Source organism: Trachemys scripta, chromosome 7, assembly GCF_013100865.1.
Source record: "Trachemys scripta elegans isolate TJP31775 chromosome 7, CAS_Tse_1.0, whole genome shotgun sequence".
Taxonomy (NCBI): Eukaryota; Metazoa; Chordata; order Testudines; family Emydidae; genus Trachemys; species Trachemys scripta.
Window position 1 is genome coordinate 59,782,254 of NC_048304.1, and position 23,400 is coordinate 59,805,653.

Below are 23,400 nucleotides of genomic sequence, written 5' to 3' on the forward strand. Positions count from 1 at the left end.
GTTGTAACAGTAGGAGATTTGGGGAAACTGAGGATATTGTAGACATATACGGTAATGAAAGCTCTGATCCAAAGCCCATTGAAGATAGTGGAAGGCCTCCCACTGACTTCAAGTGGGTTTGGCTCAGCCCCCAAGTGAAGGATACTCCTGTAACAGGTTCCTTTCCAATAGAGGAGAATGCTCCATCAATTAGAGAGCAGCAGACCCTCGCGCACACACAGTTCTGGGTTCGCAGACTTTACATGGTTGCGGCTTCAAATGGGGAGAGATTTGGGAAGGCAGGGAATGAAAACTATGTGGCATGGATGACGCTGCAGCACAGACAGAGCTCACCACAAGAGTTTAGTCTTGCTGTTGCCACTGCCTGAGAAGGGAACTATTTATAGTACATGGAAGAAGTAAAAAAAAAATGAGTCAAATATTCAGGACTCATGTCATACATTCATAGATTCCAAGGCCAGAAGGGACCACTGTGATCATCTAGTCTGACCTCCTTTATAATACAGGCCAGAGAACTTCCCCACAATAATTCCTAGCGCAGAGCTTTTAGAAACACAGCCAATCTTGATTTAATAAATGGCAGTGATGGAGAATCTACCACAACCCTTGATAAGTTGTTCCAATGGCTAGTTACTCACTGTTAAAAATGTATGCCTTATTTCCAGTCTGCATTGTCTGAATTGCAGCATTCCTAATTGTTAAGAGCCTTTGTCTGCTCTAGCTTTATTTACAACTGGCTGCTGTAATTGTCAATGCTTTAGTTTCATTTGTCTCCCTTGGATATCCCAAACGCCTTTTTCCCTGGCTCACTGGGAGGCAGCCTGGGATAATGGATTAGTTGCAAGGCTAGGGCCCTGTCTACACTAGGGACATCTTGCAAAGATTTCCCCCTGCTGCTAAGGCCATGTCTATGCGTATAGCAGCACAGGTGTACCAATGCAGCTGTGCCACTGTAAAAGCGTTTGTGTAGCTGCGTTATGCCGACAGGAGAGAGCTCTCCTGCCGACATAACGCTGTGCACATGAGGGCTTGTGCTGGCAAATTTATGTCGCTCAGGGGAGTGTTTTTTTCATACCCCTGGGGGGGGAGGTATAGCTCATTGGTCTGCTAAACCCAGGGTTCTGAGTTCAATCCTTGAGGGGGCCCACTTAGAGTACTTAGTCCTGCTAGTGAAGGCAGGGGGCTGGACTAGATGACCTTTCAAGATCTCTTCCAATTCTAGGAGATAGGATATCTCCATTTAAAAATAATAATAATAATTAATAAAAATAATTAGCATATGGCAAGAAAGATCACAACAACCAACCAGATGTTTTCAGTTGGACTGAGATGTTTGTAAGTTTCACCAGTAAGGAGCCCCTCTCTTAAAGAAAACTTCTCAGCCCAGCTCCAGAGATTGGCCTGAACCTCCATTCAGCTTTCAAAACTTTGAAAGGCAGATGCAGATCCAGAACTCTCAGCCAGACAAACAAAAATCCCTCCTTGGAATATCCACAAACTCTGAAGTTCAGGTTTGGAGTGGTGTGTTCATCAGAATATTAATTCTTGTTAATCAGCAGTGCCCAGGTGAACCCCATGTCTGGGAAGCATAGACGGCACCGGTAAAAATGACAAAAGTGCCTAAGTCCCATTTTCAAAAGGGACTTTGAGTCTATTGAAAGTCTATGGACTTTCTCATTGGACTTAGGCTGCCACATCACTTAGATGCATTTGAAAATTGTCCCCCAAATCTCTCACTGCTACAGATTCAACTCTAGTCAGACAATACATGTTTTCATGGTTTATTCTTAAATTCAGTGGAAACATGATCTTTTATTAAATCCTCCCGCCCCTTCTGCAGGAAGCAACCAAGGCTTGTGTTAGTGGAACTGAGTAGAGAAGTCAAAATGACAAGTCTAGTTTCAATTGCCCAAGCTGAGACAAATGCAAAAAGTTAGCAGCAAACCTATTACAAAGTAAACTAGAGGTTTAAAATTCCTGCAGCTTTAGTACGGTACAAGGTTAGTAAAGAGGGTAATGGTTTTTTAAAAAAAAATACTGTGAGCTGTATGTTGTTCCTGCCCCGTTAAACAGAAAGCGACAATCGTCACAAACTACAATCGGGGTTGGGAGGTGGGTTTTTAACTCTTTCAGTGTCTTTTCCTTTTCTTCCTGGTGTTGTTGACGCATTGTCTGGAGTTTAGGGCCGAGTATCTGCAACAGCTTCCAGGGTCTGAAATGACCGGAGCAAAAGCTGCCCGGACCCGAGAGAGAGCGTTGAAGAATTGATTGCGAAAGCGCAGGGACCCAGCTCGGGTTACAAGCGGGTCCGGGGCAGGAGTCGGATCAGCGGGCCGGGCTTGGGGGATCGAACGAAAACCTTGCCAAGAAACTGGCCGAATTCAGCCCGGCCACGGGGTGCACGTCTCGGGGCGGCGGGGCCCCCCTCTCCTGGGCCGTCCGCGGGGTGGGCTCGGGGCAAAGCACAAGGGGGCTGTAACTTCTCCTTGAACAAGCGCCCCGCACACCCCAGTTATTTAACCCGAGACGCAGATTTCCCAGAGCCAGCGCGGGGGACAGGGGTCCGCTGCCGGGGCGAGGCAGCCGCGCGGAGATTCCGCCCCCGCTCCCCACCGCTCCTTACCTGGGATGGGCGCTTGGGCCAGCAGGGCGGCCAGGGCCAAGGCCAGGAGGTGCATCGCCCACAGCGCACAGGGACCCTTCTGTTTTCTCTCCCAGCCTGAATTTCGCCTCTCCTCCCGCTTCCTCTCTCCTCCCTCCTTCTCCCCTTCCCCTCCATCTCCTCCCCTCCTCCTCCCGACTCGTCCCCTTCCCCTCCTCCCGGATCCCAGCCTCTTTCCTCTTGCTCTCCTTGCCTTCCCCCTCCCAGCGACTCCTGCTAGCCTGGGCGAGCAATGGAGTTTCTCCAGTCCCCTTGGGGAGTTCTCTGGGATCTCTCCCCCGGGAGCTGCTCTGTGTGTCGGGTGGGGGAAGAGAGCGGAGAGCTCCAGCTGTGGCTGTCGGAACCATCCCAGGAGGAATCGGATCTCTGCGGAGGGTAACTGGGGATCTGCTCTCCCAGGGCGCAAAGGGTTTGGGGAGAGCTCCCTTCACAGCTGAGGCTCCCTGCTGGCACCACGGTATTTGGAAGAGGGAGAGGGGGGCGTTTTTCTGCCTCCAGCCCTCTCTCCACTGTTGGAAGAGTTTGAAATCTTTCCCACCTAGGGTGACCAGATGTCCCGATTTTATAGGGACAGTCCCGATATTTGGGTTTTTTTCTTATATAGGCTCCTATTACCCCCCACCCCCTGTCCCGATTTTTCACATTTATTATCTGGTCACCTGCCCAGATGGACCTTCAAAGGTATTTTGGTTTGAAATCAATAGCAGTTAAGTTCCTAAACACCTTTGAGGATGAGGCCTAAATGTCTAAAAAAAATGATCAAACTGATCATTTGTCTGGTATCATCATCGGTGATCCCTCAATTCGAAGATGATCTCTAAAAGTTGTCTGGTATAGCAGGATGCTCTTAGGGTTTCTCACCACATAGATATTGCACTGATTTAGATAAGTTCATAGAGCTTATGGCCAGAAGGTACTAGTTAGTCTGACCTCCTGCATATCACGGACAACCCCTGGGGTGCAATCCTTTTGTCTGGACATTCTTTAACTGATTTACAGTGGCTACTGACAATGTAGCTTTGCATGCTGTGTTGAGGGGGGAGTGACAGTGTCCATCTGTGCATCTAGAGGTGCTCCAGGCGTTGAAGTTTGAACTCCTGTGCTACAACCATAGAGTTGCCAAGTGTCTGGTTTTCGACCAGAACACCCAGTCGAAAAGGGATCCTGGCGGCTCCGGTCAGCACCTCCGACCAGGCAATTAAAAGTCTGGTTGCACGGGGCTGGCAGGCTCCCTACCTGGTTCCATGAGGCTCCCTGGAAGTGATGACATGTCCCTCGGCTCCTAAACGGAGGGATGGCCATGGAGGCTCTGTGCACTGCCCCCGCCCTACTCTGAGCGCCGGCTCAGCAGCTCCCATTGGCTGTGAACTGAGGCCAATGGGAGCTTCAGGGGCAAAGTCTGTGGGCAGAGGGAGCGTGCAGAACCACCTGGCCGCATCTCTGCCTAGGAGCCGAGGGACATGTTACCACTTGTGGGGAGCCACCCAAGATGAGCACTGCTTGGAGTCCGGACCCCAAAACCCCTCCCATGCTCCAGCTCAGAACCCCCTCCCGCACTCCAAACCCCTCAGCCCCACCCTGGAGCCCCATCCTGCACCCCAAGCCCCTCATCCCCAGCCCTATCCCAGAGCCCACACTGCCAGCCAGAGCCCTCCCCCCCCAACCCCCTGCCCCAGTCCAGATCCCCCTCCCAAACCTGAGCCCCTCATTTCTGGCCCCAGCCCAGAGCCTTTACCCCAGCCCAGAGCCCATTCCCCCCCAATCCCCACATCAGCCCGGAGACCCCTCCCATACTCCAAATCCCTTGGGCCCCATCCCCCAGTCCAGAGCCTCTCCTGCACCCCAAACCCCACATTCCCAGCCCCACCCCAGAGCTCACACCTCCGCTGATGCCCTCACCCCCTCCCACATCCCAACCCCCTGCCCCAGCCTGGTGAAAATGAGTGAGTGAGTGAGGGTGGGTGGGGGAGAGTGAGTGACAGAGGGAGGTGGGGATGGAGTGAGCCTCAGAGAAGGGGTGAGGCAGAGGGAGGGGCAGAGAGGAAAGAAGATGGGGCAAGGGTGTTCGGATTTGTGCAATTAGAATGTTGGCAACCCTAGATACAAAGAATCTCAGAAGAGTTTGAGGCTCATTGGGAGGCAAGCCCTGGCAATTTGCAAAGGGGGAAAGATTGGTCTCGCCCCCTTTTTTGCTGCTTAGTGATGAGTAAAGAGGGCCGGAATTTTTTTCTGAAGGCGTTTTTGGGGATGGAGGGATGCCGGTGCCAACCAGAGAGGAGCAGTTCCAGCTGGCTCAATAGGAAAAAAAAATCACCAGATTCCACCCTAAGGACCCAATCCTGCTGGATGCTGAGCACCCTCAACTCCTACTGAGTTCAGTGGAAGAGAGGGGGCTGGGGGAGAGGGGGCGCAGATACCATGGCTGAGTAGTCTGCAAAGTGAAGTGATTTTTAGCCACACAATCTAAAGCTCTTTGGGCCACATCTTTTAGCAATTAGTAATCATATTTAGTCTTGAAGTGCCTAAGGGCCCTACTGTGCTAGGCGCTGGGCAGAGTAGCCCCGAAGCGCTTACAGTCTAAACAGATGGTAGCCGCAGTGCAGGGAAAGGGGTCTCACATACCAGCAGAGTGAGCAGTGTGACGGCAGTAAGCGGCATGTTAGCACCATGATTTTGGGTTTGGGGGTTAGTTAGGAGTGGAGGGTTGGAGCAAACAGCCTCATGGCATGGGGCAGAGACAGTCATAGAATCATAGAAGATTAGGGTTGGAAGAGACCTCAGGAGGTCCAACACCAACTAAATCAGCAAGTTCGCAGATGACACTAAGCTAGGGGGAGAGGTAGATATGCTGGAGGGTAGGGATAGGGTCCAGAGAGACCTAAACAAATTGGAGGATTGGGCCAAAAGAAATCTGATGAGGTTCAACAAGGACAAGTGCAGAGTCCTGCACTTAGGATGGAAGAATCCCATGACTACTATGGGCTGGGGACCGACTGGTTAAGCAGCAGTTCTGCAGAAAAGGACTGGAGATTACAGTGGACAAGAAGCTAGATATGAGTCAGCAGTGTGCCCTTGTTGCCAAGAAGGCCAATGGCATATTGGGCTGTATTAGTAGGAGGATTGCCAGCAGATCGAGGGAAGTGATTATTCCCCTCTTTTCGGCACTGGTGAGGCCACACCTGGAGTATTGCATCCAGTTTTGGTCCCTACACTACAGAAGGGATATGGACAAATTGGAGAGAGTTCAGTGGAGGGCAACAAAAATGATTAGGGGGCTGGGGCACATGATTTACGGCTGAAAGAACTGGGGTTATTTAGTCTGCAGAAGAGAAGAGTGAGGGGGATTTGATAGCAGCCTTCGACTACCTGAAGGGGGGGTTCCAAAGAGGATGGAGCTAGGCTGTTCTCAGTGGTAGCAGACGACAGAACAAGAAGCAATGGTCTCAAGTTGCAGTGTGGGAGGTTTAGGTTGGATATTAGGAAACACTATTTCACTAGGAGGGTGGTGAATCACTGGAATGGGTTACCTAGGGAGGTGGTGGAATCTCCATCCCTAGAGGTTTTTAAGGCCCGTCTTGACAAAGCCCAGGATGGGATGGTTTAGTTGGTGTTGGTCCTGCTTTGAGCAGGGGGTTGGACTAGATGACCTCCTGAGGTCTCTTCCAACCCTAATCTTCTATGATTCTATGAAATCATCCCAGTCAGGGCTTTGTCAAGCCAGGCCTTAAAAACCTCTAAGGATGGAGTGTCAGTTAATTCTTTTATTGCCGGTTGTGCAGGATTACATCAAATGTTAGTGTTAAACCTATGTGACGCTTGCATGATACAAGCCCGCTGGAATCCCCGCTTCCCTGCTTAGGGTAATTAGTACTGATTTAGCTGCTCCCTGCCTGAGCCAAAAATCTTCTACTCAAGGCAATACGTGTCTGTTTTATGAAAATTGGGCACCTCGAGGGACTGACCGTGAGATGTGCTGAGCAATTCCCGAGTGCCCTTAACTTCCATCAAGGCTGCTGGGAAGTGAGGGTCACTGCAGGAGTTAAATCCTCAAAGGCATTGAGGTGCCTACCTCCCATTGAACTAAATAGCTTTGAGGGTCTAGGCCTGCGTCCCTGGTGTGTAGGGCCCTTTGTTTTCAGTTTGTATTTTATTTAATTTTTCCTGTGAATTTTTCAGTTTATTACCACAACAAAAACAGGTGAAAATCAGTGAAAAAAACTATTAATAATTTTTCTGGGTAAATATCAGGGTTTATTTTGGTGGACAGAAAGACAGGGAGGAAAGTATTCAGATTAATGCTTTGAATTCCATTCATCAGTGTGGTTTGCTGCAGGACTAAAACAGAACCCAACACAATGCCACCTGTGAATTTAAGAAAACAATATATCCCTAATCCCCAAATAAAACTTTTCATTTGAATAAACAGTTTACTGTTGTAGACTTAGAACGATTAGCCTATAAATATTTACATTTAATAATTGGGCCACACCATGTGCAGCACGTACTCTCAACTTCATCCTTTTCTTTCCTTCTTATTTTTTTAAAACTTTCGAATACTTCCTTGTGTTCTGAAACATATTCTGATACAGATTTTCGTTTTCTTCCCATTTTAATGTGTCACATCTTTAAATTGTTATCTGCTTGAAATGTGGACGTGGTGGGTGTGAGATTCATCACTATGTTCAGATGCACACACCCTTCAGAGCTTGCGAGCGTGCCTGTTTCTTTAGTGTGTGTATCTAGACTAATTCAGAACCTTACTTCAACAGGCAGCTTTGTATATACACACAGACTAATGTATTATCGTAATACATATATCTCATGCAATGTATTGTATTTTCCTAATAAAACAAGTTATTTTTTTATATATTTGAATGATACAAAAGAAGGGTGAAAATTGGTGAAAAAAAAAGAATAATATTTTTTGTAAAACCTGGGAATTTTTCGGTAAAAATTGGTTTAAACTGAAAACGAAGAGGCTAACTAATGTGCTACGTGGTTGGCTGGGCCATTGGCCAGTCTGGTTCTTTCAGCAATGCTCTGAATATGCCTTAATTGCCATCTCAGTAGATCAGCATAGTTGCCCAAATGAACACCCCATGTTGGTGGCAAACCAGAGAGAATTACAAGGCAGGAAGGTCCTGAGCATAGAGGAACTAGAATTAGCATTACAAAAAGTTAATACACAGGGAATTCAATGGGATCTTTAGATCTAAATCTTCCCCTTTTTCATGGTGAATGAAAAACCTAATGAGAATTTCCAGGACTTTGATTCCATGGCATCAGTGGGGCTGAGGTTAATGGCTAAGCAGGGGCTGTGACCCAAAATCTCCACAGGGAGCAATGTAAACCTTGCTGTCCCAGCCCTTCAGGCAGCATGATCGATGGCAATATTTAAATCCCCCAAAGTTGGGGGTTGTTTGGATTAGGGGGTTCAGTAGGGCCATTGCAGAGGTAGACATCAGCCATAAAATGCAGACCTTGCTGAGGATATTACACAGCACAGTCCTGTGGTTAGAAAGCCAGGGACTAGCACTAGGATTCTGGACTCCTGAGTCCTGTTCTTGTCTCTGCCACTGACTCACTGTGAAAAGCTTTTGCACGTTAGGGTTGTGAGGAATCATTGACGGGTATAGAAATGCTTTGGCTCTGGGTGAACACTTGCACTTATACAATACATATCTCTCGGCCTAACCCCTCGTCTCTTTTTCTTGATCCCTTTGTGGCAATTGAGATTTTTTTCTGCTTTGAGACAATGTTTTCACACATCTCTGTGCCTCCCACCGGAGTCGGATTCTGGTGTAGCCACACAGAGGTGACAGGTCCCCAGTGAGATTGATGGGTGTGCATTAGACTTTCCCTTAGTGGGGATCTGACCTGGCATAAGTTGGCATAGCTCCATATGCTGATGCGTGCCTGCTGAGGCTCCAACCCTCCAGATACAGCTTCTGCCGCCTTGGCAGCACCTATCTGGCCTGTTTCCTGTCAGAATGGGTCTGTTCTAACCGGGAAAGAGCCTACGCAGCACTTTCCTGGGGCAGCTGACTCAGATCAAATGTTTTTCTCAGTCCCAGTTTGGAGCCCTCATTCCCTGGAGAAGCTGCTATTCAAATTCCTTAGCTATCTGGGCGGGAGGGCTTCTATTCACATTTCTCCTGCTCTGCTAATCCTTTGCAGAGGGGTGGATTTGCCCCCTCCTCCCTTTCCCACTGGCTGCTCTTCTCAGTCTAGCTTTTCCTATTTACCTTCTTTGTGGCCCTCCCAAAATCTCCGTCCTGCTTCCACAGAGCCCTGGTCGATTTCAGTCGCTGTGAGCAGGGTTGTGTGGCTTTCCCTTATGACCCTGTTTTGGGGGAATAAAAGGGCCTGAGCGGGGCTACCCACATTGTGGTCTGGGGTGAGCATGCTCCGTGAAGCTCCTGGAGCCATACAGCTCTGTGCCACCTCTTACTCCAGGCAGATTGTAAAGTCAGTGTGGGCAGCACCTCCCATGGCCACTAGTGTCCAGTTGATGAATGAATGTTTTTAGTGATCAGTGATGAGGCCAAGCCAAACCTGTGATTTGGGACATTGCCAAGTATTGGGGGAGTTTGGATCTGCTTCTGAACTTCACAGCTGTTTCCCCTCTCCCGCCCCCAAACCCCGTACCTATTGCAGTTACTGGGATAAGATGAAGGCCTACCTCTGAGGGTGAGGAACCACAGAGAGACAATGATTCCAGGAGGTCAAAGAATGAAAAAAAAATGGGCAGGAGTGAGGCCCCAGAGACAAAACAAGGGATCCAGAAGAGGAGACTGAGCAGAGAACCCTGGACAGCATCCACTGCTTTTCAAAGGAGTCCAAGGAGCCAGTGTACACTTCCCAGAGAAACTCTGTTCAGAGACATGAGAGAACAGAAAGAGGCCCCATGGTCACAGCACACCTCCCAGTCAAGTGTCATCCTCCCGGTCTGGTGGATGGCCATCTTGGCCAGCCTCAGGAAGAGGTTGATGAGAAGGTCTTGAGACTTTGTGGGGCCGTGGATGGGGTGTGCAAATACAAGCAGGTATGGGGAAAAGTGCAGCAGAAACTCAGCAGGAGGTTCTGGAGGAGCGGGGAAAAGGGATTGCAACCTAGGGCACTTTGCACAGATGTGCGCCTGGGTCTCCCTGTTGCCTCACAATGAGCAAGTGTTGGGAAAGTCCTTGAACTATGCTACATGCTTGTGCTCACAGGTCCATGGAGGTTCCACCAGCATAGAGCCCCAGCGAGCTGTGGGATTAGGGTGGAGTACAGGCTGGCTTACTGGGTCTCCTCACCCTCTACAGGTGACAGTAGGTTCCCTCCAGGTGGTGTCGGGATGGGACGCAAGGGGGAGGAAGTGAACAGTGTGGAGCACAAGCATGTTTGGGGGGTGCAGTTCAGAGATGGACTGGCAGGATGGCATTCAGCCTGCTCGGTGGTGCGTTGGGGTCAGCCAGGGTGAGAGACAACCTCCCCCCTGTGGAATGGACCAAACTAAAGTTTGAACCTTAAAACCCTGGAGCTTCAGAAAAGTTTGGATCTGGATGCAAACTCAGGCTTTGAGGTTTTCACATAGCCTGTGTGATGGGAAATAGTTGGAAGAAATGGTTTAGGGCAGTACAAGCGGATAGAAGTAGCCACAGTGGGTTGAAATGAGGAATTGGAAGAATGTCCTAACTGAGAATTCTATCCTGGCATGGTGTAGTCTCTGAAAGGAAATGGTGGAAGCCTTTCCTCTGCACCCCACATTCAAGGGCCAGACAGGGAAAGTGCTTTGTGAATGCCTCCTCTCCCATTTGTGATTGCACCATGTCCCTGTGGCTAATACAGCACTCACTCCGACGGAAAAGTAGTTAGTTATTTTTAATCAGACCCTGAGGGCAGTTCCTGCTTCCAGCGGCTGCTGGTGGAGACATCTAGGCTGGCTCATTTTCCTTGTTTCCAGCTGCTTTTAAAGGCATCCAGGGAGGCTCCTCTTTGTCTGGACATCTTTAGAAGCCACTGGAAACAGGAGATGGAGCCAGCACTATATGTGACCACCTGCCACAGATCTCCAGCAAAGTTCTCCATGGAGCACCAGAGTTCCACAAACTGCTGTAGGTAACAATCCTGCATCAACATGACAGGTTGTACCAGGGCTGCCAGAAGGTGAGAGCCTCAAGTCTCTGTCACAGGTGGGTACAATCTGCCCAGGATGGGGCTTCATACTGAGTTTGGGTTTTTTGCGTGGGCTCATTTGTTGTTACTGTCCATTTCTGATCTGGTGGTATGCTGCTAGATAGTATGATGCCATTTCTGCCATGTCTTTCCTTTTACCCAGGGATGGACACAGTTTTTTCCTCTTTACTTTCAGAGCTTGGAGTGGCATTGCTTTTTTTGGGTGGACACTGATATATTTCTCTAGAAAGCTGAAATCCTTAATGTTGGTATTGTTATGGCAGGTGTCACTGGCACTGTTACACATAGTCTTCCAAGTTCTTTTTTCATCAAGTGTGAGCGAGTTTTTAGTCTGGGAAAAAATGTTTAACGTGTTGTAATTTTTGGTTAGAAAAGGTTCTGGTTAAAGGTCACTGTGAACAGCAGGAGAATTTTCTCTGTGTTTCTGATTAGAGTCAGTTCTTGAGGCAGAGTTGCTCTCTGCGTACCAGTCATTAGTGCTGGGCTGAAATTCCAGAAAGAAGAGATTGCCCTTCATCTGGTTCGGTAAGTTCTGCAAGTCTGTTTAGAGTTTCTATCATATCAGATACTCTCTATGCTTTATTTACACTCATTATATTAATTCAGTACAAGTAAAGTTGTACCGAATGAAACTTTCATGCACACAGACATTTCCTCAGCTCCATATAAAGGTACAGAGCAGTTTCAATGCTTTGTGATATAAGGTCCTATAAACAGTGCACTCTAATTACATCTCAGCTGCACAAAGAAATTAATATTGGGCTTCTAGCTGTTCTTGTTTCTGGCAGGTGATTTCCGAGGTGTCACCATAAGACAGATTCCAAGGCCTGCTGAGTACATTATATGAAATCAGTTTCTGGCCACACATTCCCAATAAGTGGCTCTCCCATTTAAAATTATATTGACAAAACCATGCCAAATTCTGCTGTCGGCTACCCCAGTGTAAACCCGCAGAGATCCCAGGGAAGTCCATATAGACTGGCATAACAGAGCAGTTAACTTGAGAGCATTAACATGAGCAGTGTGTGCTAAATGAGAGAGAGTGTACTACATTGTCCTGGTGCCAAATTATCTGCCACCAGGAAATAACCATTCCAACATGCTCTTGAATGTGGGGGTGCACAGGCATGGTAGATCTGCAAGATTCACTGCTGGAGACAGTTCGGCCAACGTCACCTGCAGATTTGAAATCTTTCATACATCAAGTGCAGAGCCCATTCCTTGGCTCCAGACCCCCCACCTAACATTGGGAAGGTGTCAAACACCCTGAATACTGGTGGGGAATGGATGGATCAACCATATTAGGCACTTCTTCAGAGCCTGTGGCAGGAACCTGTAAGCTGAGCGTTTGCATGTCCAACCCCATGGGCATGGTGGCCCAAAAGCAACCTGACACTGGAGTAGGGCTTGGAAGTAATAAAACGGGCATTTTCTTTGTTTAAACAGGAAGTAGAAGGCAGGAGTCTGACGGGTTCGGGGTGTGAGCGTGGGAACATCACTGCGGCTGGGTCCACATGGGGAGACTGTCACCCCTAAGAAATTCTCAAACTGCCTCTAAAACTATGTTAGACTGACACTGTACTCCTTAGATGGGATAGCTGGTGCTTGTCTCTGCACCTGAGAGCTCATATCAGTGTATTCACACTCATCCCTTGAACGGCCATATTGCTACAAGAGACGAGCTAATGTCAAAAGATCACAAGTTCAGGTTCAGTTCAGCTCGACATCCATGAGATCAGATACTGATCTGGAAGATTTTGAACAGGAGATGGGTCTGACCTAGCAACCAAATTCAGATCTGGATCCCAACTTTCCTGCTGTATGAGGGGCATTGTGCTAGGATTCATTGTTGTAGCTTCCAGTCCATCTCTAATCTGAACCTTTTGGGTTAGCAAGTATGGGCTGGAAATGTCACAAGAGCAGGGCTCTCATGTGAGTTTGCTGGTCCTAACTACTTCTGTTTGGTCCAGAAATACCACAAGAAGACCTTCTTTCACAGTGTTTCTGCCCTACCTTTTCCAATTCAGCTGGAACCCAGCCAGGCAAGCTGGGTACAAATGGAGAAATAGGAAAGTGAATTCTTTTGGTTCTCAGGTTTTTGTGTGAAGATTAAAATGAGAAGGAGGTTTCTCATTTTAAGCAAATCTATTTAGCCATCTCTGCTAACTCATATATCCCTCTATGTGTTGGCACCTATAAATCATGTGCCATTCCTCCTAGCCACAGAACTATGATACATTTAGAATCCTCCTCATCCAAATATGTTTCTTGAAACAAGACAGTACCTGCCCTTTTTTTTAATTTAAAGAGAGCTCCGAATAGAATCTCTGGCTCTCTTAAAACCATGACCCTTCAGGGAAGTTTGGAGGAAATCTAAAATCAGACTTTGTAGTTGGTACAACTTCTATAATATAATGGACTGATGACTTTATTTCCCTTGGTGGAACTGTGAAGGCACTGGACGTCCCATGGAAGAAACATTAAGCTCTTCCCGGTAGCTCTCAGAAACAATCCAGTTTTCTCTCCGACGACTTTGTCCTGCTCAGAGTTGGAAGACATTCAGTCCCATGTATCTGTTTTCCACTGCCTTCCTGACGGTCTCGTTCTGCTCTCTGTAGCCTTCGGTTTTAAGACTAAATCCTACTGCTTTGTGGTTTGTTTTGCATTTTTTAAAACATTCCATACAGGATGCTAAGTGTCCACGCAGTGCATGGCCCTATACGTGTCACCAGAAAAGCAGGGAAGCCTTCTCTGCTTCAGGAATGTCCCTGGCAGAGGTGCCCACCATCCACTTGGCTTTGTTGCCAGCCAGGAAGGGCGCTTCTGAACTCTGGCAGCTATTAACGAGAAAACAGATGCTTCAGGGTAGCAGGAACCTGCTGTTTCTAAGTAATGCTTTTCTTCAAACAACTGTGGTGCTGTGATGCGGTTGCCCTTGTATGTTAAGTAGGGTTCAGTTGGGTCAGTAGTTGGATGCGAGACCACCTATGAGGTTCAGGAAGTGTTACTGGTGAATCAGTTGGTGGTACTCCTCCCTCTGAATCACTAATGAACAAATGGCCCGGACGGGTTTTAGTGTGCTGCTGAAAATGCTGCCTTTTGGATGACATGTAAAATCCTGACCACTTGTGATTATAAAAGCTCACACATAAAAGCTTTCTTTAAGAGCAGGTCTTAACCTGGGGGTTGTTGCCAAATTCCTACTGTGATCATTACATCCTGCTTATCTCCCCTGCAACTTCAATTGGGTAAGTGTCCTTCTTTAACAGTGAATAGCAACATTACACAGCACATTAGGAAGTAAACAGCTGCTGCGCTCCACCCCAGAACTGACTGCACTTCAGTGCATGATGGAAAGATCCCTACATCCCTTATCTACCTCAGAGGCCGGTTTGTTGTGAGAATTATTTAGTCAGTGCTAGTAAAGCGCTTTGAGGTCTTCAGAGGAAGGGCTGAGGACAATTATTATTTGTTAATTAAAAAGAAATTATCCCAGTTTTGAGGCATTCTCCTCCATTTCAAAGGTGTGCAGTGCATACTGTAGGAACCATTACTGTGTAGACTGATCAGATATGTCTAGGACTTGGAATAAGAACAACGTCCTGACCTTTTGGGTTTATGAATGCCTGGCTGTGAGGAGTTGCAGAGTTTGTGGCCACAGTTCATTCTCCTTTGGTTGAAAGCATGCACACATAATGGGTCGGTTCAGACTGTGGCTTCAGGGTGCTCTTGGATCCAGGGCCGGCTCCAGGGTATTGGCCGCCCCAAGCAGCCAAAAAAAAAAAAGCCGCGATCGCGATCTGCGGCCGAAGGTCCTTCGCTCCGAGCTGGAGTGAGGGACTGTCCGCCGAATTGCCGCCGAATAGCTGGACCTGCCGCCCCTCTCTGGAGTGGCTGCCCCAAGCACCTGCTTGACAAGCTGGTGCCTGGAGCCAGCCCTGCTTGGATCCCCTGCTGCTGCTAAGCTCTTACAGCGTCTGCAAGTAACACTTTCTACCATCCCTGGATGGCTAGGAGACTCTGGGCTGGATCTGTAAAGGTATTTAGGCACTGCTCTGCTCAGTGACTTAGGCACTTAGGGAATGAGCGCTCAATGGTAATCAATGGAGGAGACATAATCCAATTCTCCAGGGCACCATTCAACTGCCTTAACCATAAGACCCTCCTTCCTCGCCCTGCAATCCCCTAATCAGTCACTGCACACCTCCCTACTTCTACAACAAACCAGGGAGGGGTCCTACAAACAACAGCCTCCTTCACTGCACAACCCTGATTCATTCCTGGAGCAGGTCCATCCTGTGCACCGGCTCAGGCTGATAGGATCAATAGGACCAGGCACTTAAGGCAGTATGTAATCAGTCATGCAGTATGTAATCATCACAATGCAGACACCCAAGAGGGTGTGTGATAGAGCACCTGCCCCACATAGGTGCTGACTCCGTGGGTGCTCCGGGGCTGGAGCACCCACAGGGAAAAATTAGTGGGTGCTCTGCACCCACTGGCAGCCAAGCTCCCCTCACCCCCCACCTCACCTCCTCCTCCTCCCCTGAGCGTGCTGCGCCACCACTCCTCCACCTACCTCCCAGTGCTTCCCGCCCAGCCGCCACCAAACAGCTGTTTGGCAGCGTTGGCACACTCCGGGAGAGAGGGGGAGGAACAGGAACGTGGCGCGCTCAGGGGAAGAGGTGGGGAAGAGGCGGGGGCGGGGATTTGGGGAAGGAGTTGGAATAGAGCAAGGAGGGGGCGGAGTTGGGGTGGGGATTTTGGGGAAGGGGTTGGAATGGTGGCGGGGCAGGGGTGGGAAAGGGCGGGGCAGGGCCTCATGGAAGGGGTGGAGTGGGGGGGGGTCAAGCACCCATGGAAAAGAGGGGAAGTCAGTGCCTATGCTGCCCCACACTGGGCTCTCAGGGGTTAATAGAGTCCTAGGGAGGCTGCGCAGGAGGCAGCCAATCACTGAAGGGCTTATAGGAGCAGCCAATCAGGGCCAGGCAGGCCCATATAAGAAGAGCTGCAGAACAGAACAGTTTCAGTTACTCCCTGGAGCTTAAAGAGGACTGGTTGCTTTGCAGGTGGAGGGCTGCTAGCACCCTGGACATAGCAGAGACCCAGGGAGCTAAAGACAGCGCCTGGCAGGGCAAGGGCAAAGAGGGTGCTGGGGCCGTGGGGAAGTGGCCCAGGGAAATCTACAGAGGAGTCAGAGGGGGCGCAGCAAGTGGCAGCCATCTATAGGATCCCCAGGCTGGGACCTCGAGTAGTGGGTGGGCCCGGGTCTCCCCTGCCCCCACTTGCCACTGAGGAAGTGGCTAGATTAAGGGACTGTGATAGTGTCCCCTGGAAGTGGGGAGCACAGAGTGTAGCACAGCTGGCGAGCTGTGTTGTTGAAGAGGATGCTGCAGTCCTTGGAGAGATGTTGGTCTTAGAACAGGAGTGACGGCAGCATGGCACCACCTGAAGAGGGTGCACTACAATGCAGAGCTAACTCCCATGACAGCTGTCAGGAGGCACCAGAGTGGTGAGTGAACCCCATTACATGGACAAATTAAGGTTTCACAGGCAACCTCAATTCTGGTATTTCCTAGTTTCTAAGCGCTTGACTCGGTCTCCTTATCAATATTCTTTTAACATAGGTTTGTGTGTCATTTCCTATATATATATATATATATATATATATATATATATATAAAATTTTTTTTTTAAAGCAAACTGCGAAAACAGAAATTCCTTTAGATGGCAACATATCGACACCCTCATGGCTCATCAGCAGGGCTGGAACCTTTTGATCCTTCACCAGGACGTCTGTCACTTCAGGTAATGGAGTAATTGATAGAAATAGTAGGTTGTCATCCTCTGTGTGGACCAGAACTAGAAGGGGAAGCGACCCTATGCCGACAGGTTTTACAGATATCTGCTGACAGCAGAGGAATGACATTCAGGAACATAGGGTTCCACTCCACACTCTGGAAGGGGAGTGTGCTATAGTGGTCACAGATTCTTTTGTTGTGTCCCCCTTCTACCCAGTCTTCTCAAACCGGTGCCTGTCCCATTCTCCTCTCCTAGCCAATTACTCGCCACTCCTCATGCTTTTCATCCCACTTCCACTCTCCTTGCCCAACTGGTCCCAGTCTCCTCTGCGCCCAGCTCCAAGTCTCCTTGCCCAGCCACTCCTAGTCTCCTCCCCTCCCCCAGTCTCAGTCTCAGTCTCAGTCTCTGCCCTTCCTAGCTCCTTGTCCTAACCTACTCCCTGCCCCCCTGTAGGTCTGGTACTTGTCCCCTCAGCATTCAGATCATGCAGCTTCCTCCTCCACACTACCTAAGCCCAGCAGGAAGCATTAAAAGCACAGGAGAGACATCTCCCTGCTTTCAGTTCCAGTGCTCACCCCTGCCCCACCCCGCCCCACAGCAGAGCTGTAATTTCAGGCAAAGTCTTGCTCACTGCCCTGCCCGGGCAGACTGGGGCATGCTCACTGCAGCTTGGAGCTTTTAGCTGCAAAGATCCAAAAAGTTTCTGAGCATGTGCAAGCTGCTGTTTTTCAGAGGTGTAATACATGGCTAAATTCACAGGGACAGCAAAGGCACATTGCTGACACAAAGGCTACTCCCCCTGCTCTAAAGCATGCGGGTGCTAGAATTTTCAAAGAAAAGGTCCCCAGAAGCTTTTTTATATGGGCAAAAAAAATGGATTTTTCCCTAGCTTCGCTTCCAGGACTGGCTGAATCATTTTGGTTGAAATTTTTCAAAATAATTCAACCTAAGGCAGACACCTAGCACAGCAAATTTCAGCCCAGATGGTTAACGTTGGAGAAAGTTATATGAAAAGAGTCCTAAAGTGCCAGGAAATGTTAATGTAATATGTAGTGCTAGCAGACATTCTCCAAAACTTGGTCCAGCACCATTATAAATACCCCTCCAAATAATGCCCCACTTCCCCTCAAAGTCAATTCCCCAGTCCAACAGATTGAAGCTCAGACAGAGCATTTTTCTTTGCTTGGTTTCATCCTGGCACTCCTGCTTAAAACCCATTTACCACCTTAAGTAATTATTCTGCCTGCTTCCTGCTTGTTCAGTTGATCTACATTCTCTCCACTGGAGTCAATAGGAATTTTACCATTAACTGAAAGGGCTTTATACTGTAACTACATTTTCTCTCCTTCTTTTGGATTTCCCTGCATTTCTCAAGCAAACTTATGAACCAGTCCACTGTCTCTCTTCTCCCTATAGAAGTTCTAATCTGATTAATTGATCTGAAAGTCTCCTCCCTTCTGTATTCTCCTCTGGTCCCTTTAAAGCATTTCACCACAGCTTTGAATACAGGGAAATGTTACTCATTTGGTTTTAATGTTATTGGTATATTTCTTTTTCAGGACATAGTCTGCACATGTCATGGAGGAGGATGTGTAATAGCTGCCTTTAGGGGGGAAAAAACAGGCTGGTAAGGTAGGTCGAGTTGATTTGCTCTCTCCTTTGTAAAACCACAGATGCAGTATCTTGTATATGTCTCCTCATCTCCTTAAAGATGAAAAATGGGAGGTGTCCCTAGGCAGGACTTCTGAACAGCTTCCAAACACTCACTGCCACAGCCAGTTTCCTTAACACAGTCAAGCAAAGCTATATGTCTTTCAGCTCATTTCTTTTCTCTCAGGCTTCAGGGCCACCCCTCCAGGGTCTCCCGCACACCTGAATCTGGCAGCTTCCCAGTTCTAAGTCAGCTCTGCTCCCTTCCTGGAGCAGTAGCCCCAGGGCTGCTTCCATAAGGACCTGACCCTTTGTGCTAGGGACCCACAACAGGCGTTAATTACACTCCACCATGGCTTCCCTTCCCCAGGCACAGCCTGTCCCACTTACCCCCTTCCATCTCCTATTTCCTATTCTCTGGCAGCCCTTTATTGGCCCCAGTGTAGTCCAGCCCCTTTTAATTGGCTGGATTGGGCTCACCAGCTCTGACATCTGGGCATTAGGCCCAGTTCTGCTCACAGGGACCAGCTACCTTGTGATGGGGGAAAACTCCTATTAAAAAAGGAACAGAGTTAGGAATTTCAAGTGCTCTTTGTTAAGGATGCTTTGCGTGGTCAGAAGAAGCCAAATTGTACTGTAGCCAAGCACACACATTAGAGATTTTTTTTCTTTTCTTTTCTTAGCAACAGTATGGCTATGTAGATGAGATGTGGGTTTGCCATTCCCAAAACTGGGCTGTCACAGGTGACTTTGTATAAACTCTCAGATCTGCCCTATCTGTAAAAAGGGTGTTTTGTTACCAATCTGATCTTCAAGGTGGATGGGGAAGGTACTTGCCTACCTCCTAAGGACTTGCTCAATAATAGAGGGTTGGGAAGTACGCAGAATTCTTTATACTGCGCAGTGGAAGAGGTGAGACTAGAATGCACCATGTCTTGGCTCCCAGCCCACTATACCTAGGCCAAAAGGTATTTTGATGTGCTGCTTTCCCCCAAGGAAGATCCACTTTGCCTGTGTCCTGTCTGGAGCTCTAGCCTATATGTAGCATTTCATGTGATGCAGTAGGCAGAGTGGGGCTGCAGAGTATGTGCAGGGTTATCACAGAATTAAGAGCAAGAATAGAACAAATTCTGCTGCACACATACAGGTGTGTTCTCCGCTCCCCCCATGTCTTATAAATTGGCTTAATCTGGATGGATTTTCATGGGGTTAGTATAAGACACCTCTCTGATCTCTGAACTGTTCCTCTGACAAATTCCAAGTGCCATCCCCCAGCCATGATGGTGCTAAAGCTGTTAAACACAAAACTAGTCAGAAAAATGTTACTATTGGCAAAACTCTCAGCATTTCAAACAGCTGAACAAGTTTTTCTCAGTCTCTCCAAACAAAAAACCCCCAACCTGGTGCAGAGACCAAGCCTGGAAAACTTCAACTCAAATATTTAAAGTCTGTCAAAGACATAAATAACTGAAACACAGGATTGTGATTGGAAAGTGTTGAGGCAATTGCAGAGGAGCATTAAACATGTCCTTAAAAACATTCAAAGATTAAACACTTTGGGACTCACAAGTTAACCAAAGCAATGCTGCCACCAATCTAAATACTCAATACGCCCACAGGCCATTAAGCCTCCGTTTCACATCTCATCTGGTACGGAGCACTCCAGCAGCATAGTACCTTCTAACGTCAGGCTGGGATTGGTTCCGCAGTGATTTGCAGAGAAGGGCGCCACCTACTAGCTTCCACCGCTATTTCCTGCATTACTGAGGTGTTCCTTGGAGGTTTCCTATGCAAATACTGACCCAGCCTGTCACTGCTTAGTTTTTGAGCTCTGGCAGTGATACAGCAAAAGGTGGTACATCTGCAAGATATAAACTTGGTGTAAAACCGCTGGACAAAGCAATGAGGCGATCCTATATGGAATATTCAGGGGAAAGATACTAGTCAGGGGAAAAATGTCTATTGAGTTATTTTATATCTGTTTTTGATGATTCTATGAAATATCTGTTTATAAAACAAAAAAATCTATTTTTTACGTCAGCAGTTTTATCAAACCTTGTAGTGACCACGTTTCCGCTCCAATAGGTTGATTTTCAGGCAGACTCCTGTCTGGCTGCCAGTAAATTGGCAATCCGCAATTTGACCAAAAAGGAAAAACTAGGTTTACTGTAGCATGACCATTAGTAAATAAGCATAATAGAAGCTGCAGCATATGCAAGTAATTTTCTAAGAGGAGTACACTACTGTAAAGAATGAAAGTTGATAGAGAGAGAAAAAAGGGAGACTATCTTTTTAAAAATAGTAGTACATGGGGCATGCACTAAAATATACAGTAATTATGTGGTAGGGCCTTAGGGTAGAGAAATATAATAACTGAGAAGGAGTAATTTGAGTGAAGGTTGGGAATCTTAGCATTCTGCTTACCAGCTGCAACTGTGTCATGTCAAAACACATGTTTCTCATAATACAGGGAGACCTTCTCTGTTCCTTTGATCCATTTGCATGTTACAACTATAGTTGCCTTGTCCAGCAGTAACCTTAGGAAAGTAAATAAAATCAAAACCATACTTGAAACACAGCCTACTTGCAAAACACAGCAGATGCTCTATTAGTCATTGTAATTAAAAAATGTGCACACTACTGTTTTAAGATGAAATGTGAGTAATGTCCCACTAATGAATAAAATCTGTAGCACTTTTTCACTATTTCCATTGTAAACGACTGCACATTTGGTGGGATAATAAAATGTGTGAAAGGGTTTAGTTTCTGATCCCCTGGGCCAGATTCTGATCTTAAGTACCTGTGTAAATCTTTGGCAGAGATACTCTGGATTTACACCATTGGAACTAATATCAGAATTCCCCCTGGCCCCAATTTTTTTCTGTTAACAGTTTTTCAAAAGGAGGTGTCGGCATTTAACCACACAGGTAGGATACATTCAAAACACTTACTGAAAGACAAGGCTCCTGCATGCTTGAAATGTAATTTATACTTCAATCTCTGGGGTAAATTAGAGCTGCTTCATTCTAATGTACCATAGCCTCTGGAAGCCTCCCAATGAGCTATGTCACCAGCCAGAATCTCCACAGTGCTGTGTGCCATGGAGACAGCCCCTCTCGCCCATGATATGCACCTTTTCATTCCCGATACGCTTCTCTATATTGGGGCTTGTGAGGTGGCAACGTACTGTGGCCATCCACAGAGCCTGTGAATTCTCCCCCAGCCCTTTGCAGAGTAAGAATAGGTCTACCAAAGTGATATACCAGGGCTGGAGCAAATCTGGCCCAATAATTTAAAAAAGCTTTACCTGTATTGTTAACCACACCTTCGAGAGTTAATGAAAGACCTTTCAAAGGATAGGCCCTGACTCTGCAAAGTCTTACGAATTTAACTATAAGCAGGTGAGAGTAGTCTCATTTACTTCAATGGGATGTTTACTCAGGCAGAATTCCCACTGAGGTCAGTTGGAATTTCTCCTGAGCAACGCTTGCATAATAGAATCCTTCATGATAATATTTTTTTTAGAAAATTACTTGCATATTACCAAATTCAGTAGAGTACACTGCTTTAAAGTATGAAAGTTGGTGGAGTGGGGGGAAAGGGAGACTGTCTTTTTGTCTGGATACACACAGGCTTGGAGAAAGAACAAAGAAGGGAGGGCCAAGTGAGCACAGAAGAAGAGGGTCATGCATTACTGTACATTCTCTTCAGCACAATTTCAACACTGCGCCACTAGTCAGACTGGAGTGACTTGTATCATATTAATATATATTGATATTTTTCAATTAAATAGGGACTGTTTCAATAAAAAGAAAATAGGCCTCATTCTCTTCCCACTTCCACCACTTTTACCCTGTAGTAATTCCAGTGACCTCGGTGGAGTGACTCCAAGTAACTGGAGGTAACTGAATGCAGAATCAAGCCCACTGTTATTACTTACTTTTGAGTAACTCGTGAAAACATTTCTATTCATATTAGGTCTCATAATACCTAATTTACCATGTGTATTTAGGGCTTCAACTAGTGGACACTATCTTCTAAAAACACCAGGAGTTTCTCAAACACTGGATTAACATAAGGAAATCTATTGCTTTTATACCATCTATGTTGGGATTGAGATGCATTTTTAAAAGCAAACATATAGAAATAACAAAGGAAATGTCTGTATTTAAAAAAAATATATAAGCTCACCCCCTTCATTATGTGAAAAACTAGTGTTTTGGCAACAAATCCTCAGTTTCATAGATACTTTTTTTTTTTTTTTTTTTTTAATGGTCAGAAGGGACCAAAAGAACATCTAGTCTTACCTTCTGCATAACTCAGACCATAGAATTTCATCCATCAAATCCATCACTCCTGGTTGAGAAAAAGCCGCCCAGTCTTGATTTAAAGACTCTATAAGATGTAGAATCCACCATATCCCTTGGTAAGTGGTTCCAATGGTTAATAACAATTACTGTTAAAAATTTCCCTCCAGTCTGAATTTGTCTAGCTACTGGATCCCGTTCTACCTTTGCTAAATTAAACAGCATTCGGCTACAGAGTGTGACCAAGTCACCCCCTCAACCTCTCTGGGATAAATTAAATAGATTGAGCTTCTTACGGCTCTCACTGTAAAGGATTTTGATTGCTCAGGCAGTCCGGTCCCCTTTTTGTTTCTGTGGTCCTGCATTAGCCTCTGGGGCAATTACAAGAGAGGGCATAAGCTGGGGCAGCCCAAGAATGGGAGATGCAGGATTTGAACAAAATGAAGGTGCTGTTTCTCGCTCACATGACCCAGCCCTCTTCGGGCTGCCATTACGCTCACCGAGCTCTCATTGTTATCAGTGGGAGTTTATCTGCACAGTCAGTGCAGAAGCAGCCCGAAGTTTGCATTCTTCCTCCTCCTTGGACATTTGCCTAGATGCACACACAGCACAAAGAAGGGAGGGCTAAGTGAGTCACAGAGGAGGGTCATCTATTTATTGTACATTCTCTTCAGCATAATTTCAACACTGCTCCTCTAGTCAGACTGAGTAAATGAAGTGAATTGTGTCATATTACAGTATATTTATACTTCACCTAGTTCTATTACATTACACATATAAACTCCATTGGCTTCAGTG

The 23,400-nt window shown here is 47.1% G+C and overlaps 1 protein-coding gene and 2 long non-coding RNA genes across 4 annotated transcripts in view; 1 reads left to right on the forward strand and 2 right to left on the reverse strand.

The window, feature by feature from the left end:
• The window catches only part of VSTM4 (V-set and transmembrane domain containing 4), a 62,410-nt gene extending 59,643 nt beyond the window's left edge, over positions 1 to 2,767 (reverse strand). For both annotated transcript variants that reach the window (XM_034775844.1, XM_034775845.1), the window contains exon 1: positions 2,624 to 2,767. In XM_034775844.1, the coding sequence (XP_034631735.1) occupies positions 2,624 to 2,678 (55 nt within the window). In that variant the 5' untranslated portion in view covers positions 2,679 to 2,767. The remainder of the gene's footprint in view (positions 1 to 2,623) is intronic.
• Positions 2,768 to 2,878: 111 nt separating this feature from the next.
• Positions 2,879 to 14,629, forward strand: LOC117881100. The gene is made up of 2 exons (XR_004646688.1): positions 2,879 to 3,037; positions 9,320 to 14,629. It is a non-coding gene; the product is annotated as an uncharacterized LOC117881100 (long non-coding RNA).
• Positions 14,630 to 19,934: 5,305 nt separating this feature from the next.
• On the reverse strand, positions 19,935 to 23,077 carry LOC117881026. The gene is made up of 3 exons (XR_004646664.1): positions 22,603 to 23,077; positions 20,720 to 20,832; positions 19,935 to 20,156 (listed from the first exon to the last, which is right to left on the reverse strand). It is a non-coding gene; the product is annotated as an uncharacterized LOC117881026 (long non-coding RNA).
• Between the last annotated feature and the right edge of the window lie 323 nt (positions 23,078 to 23,400).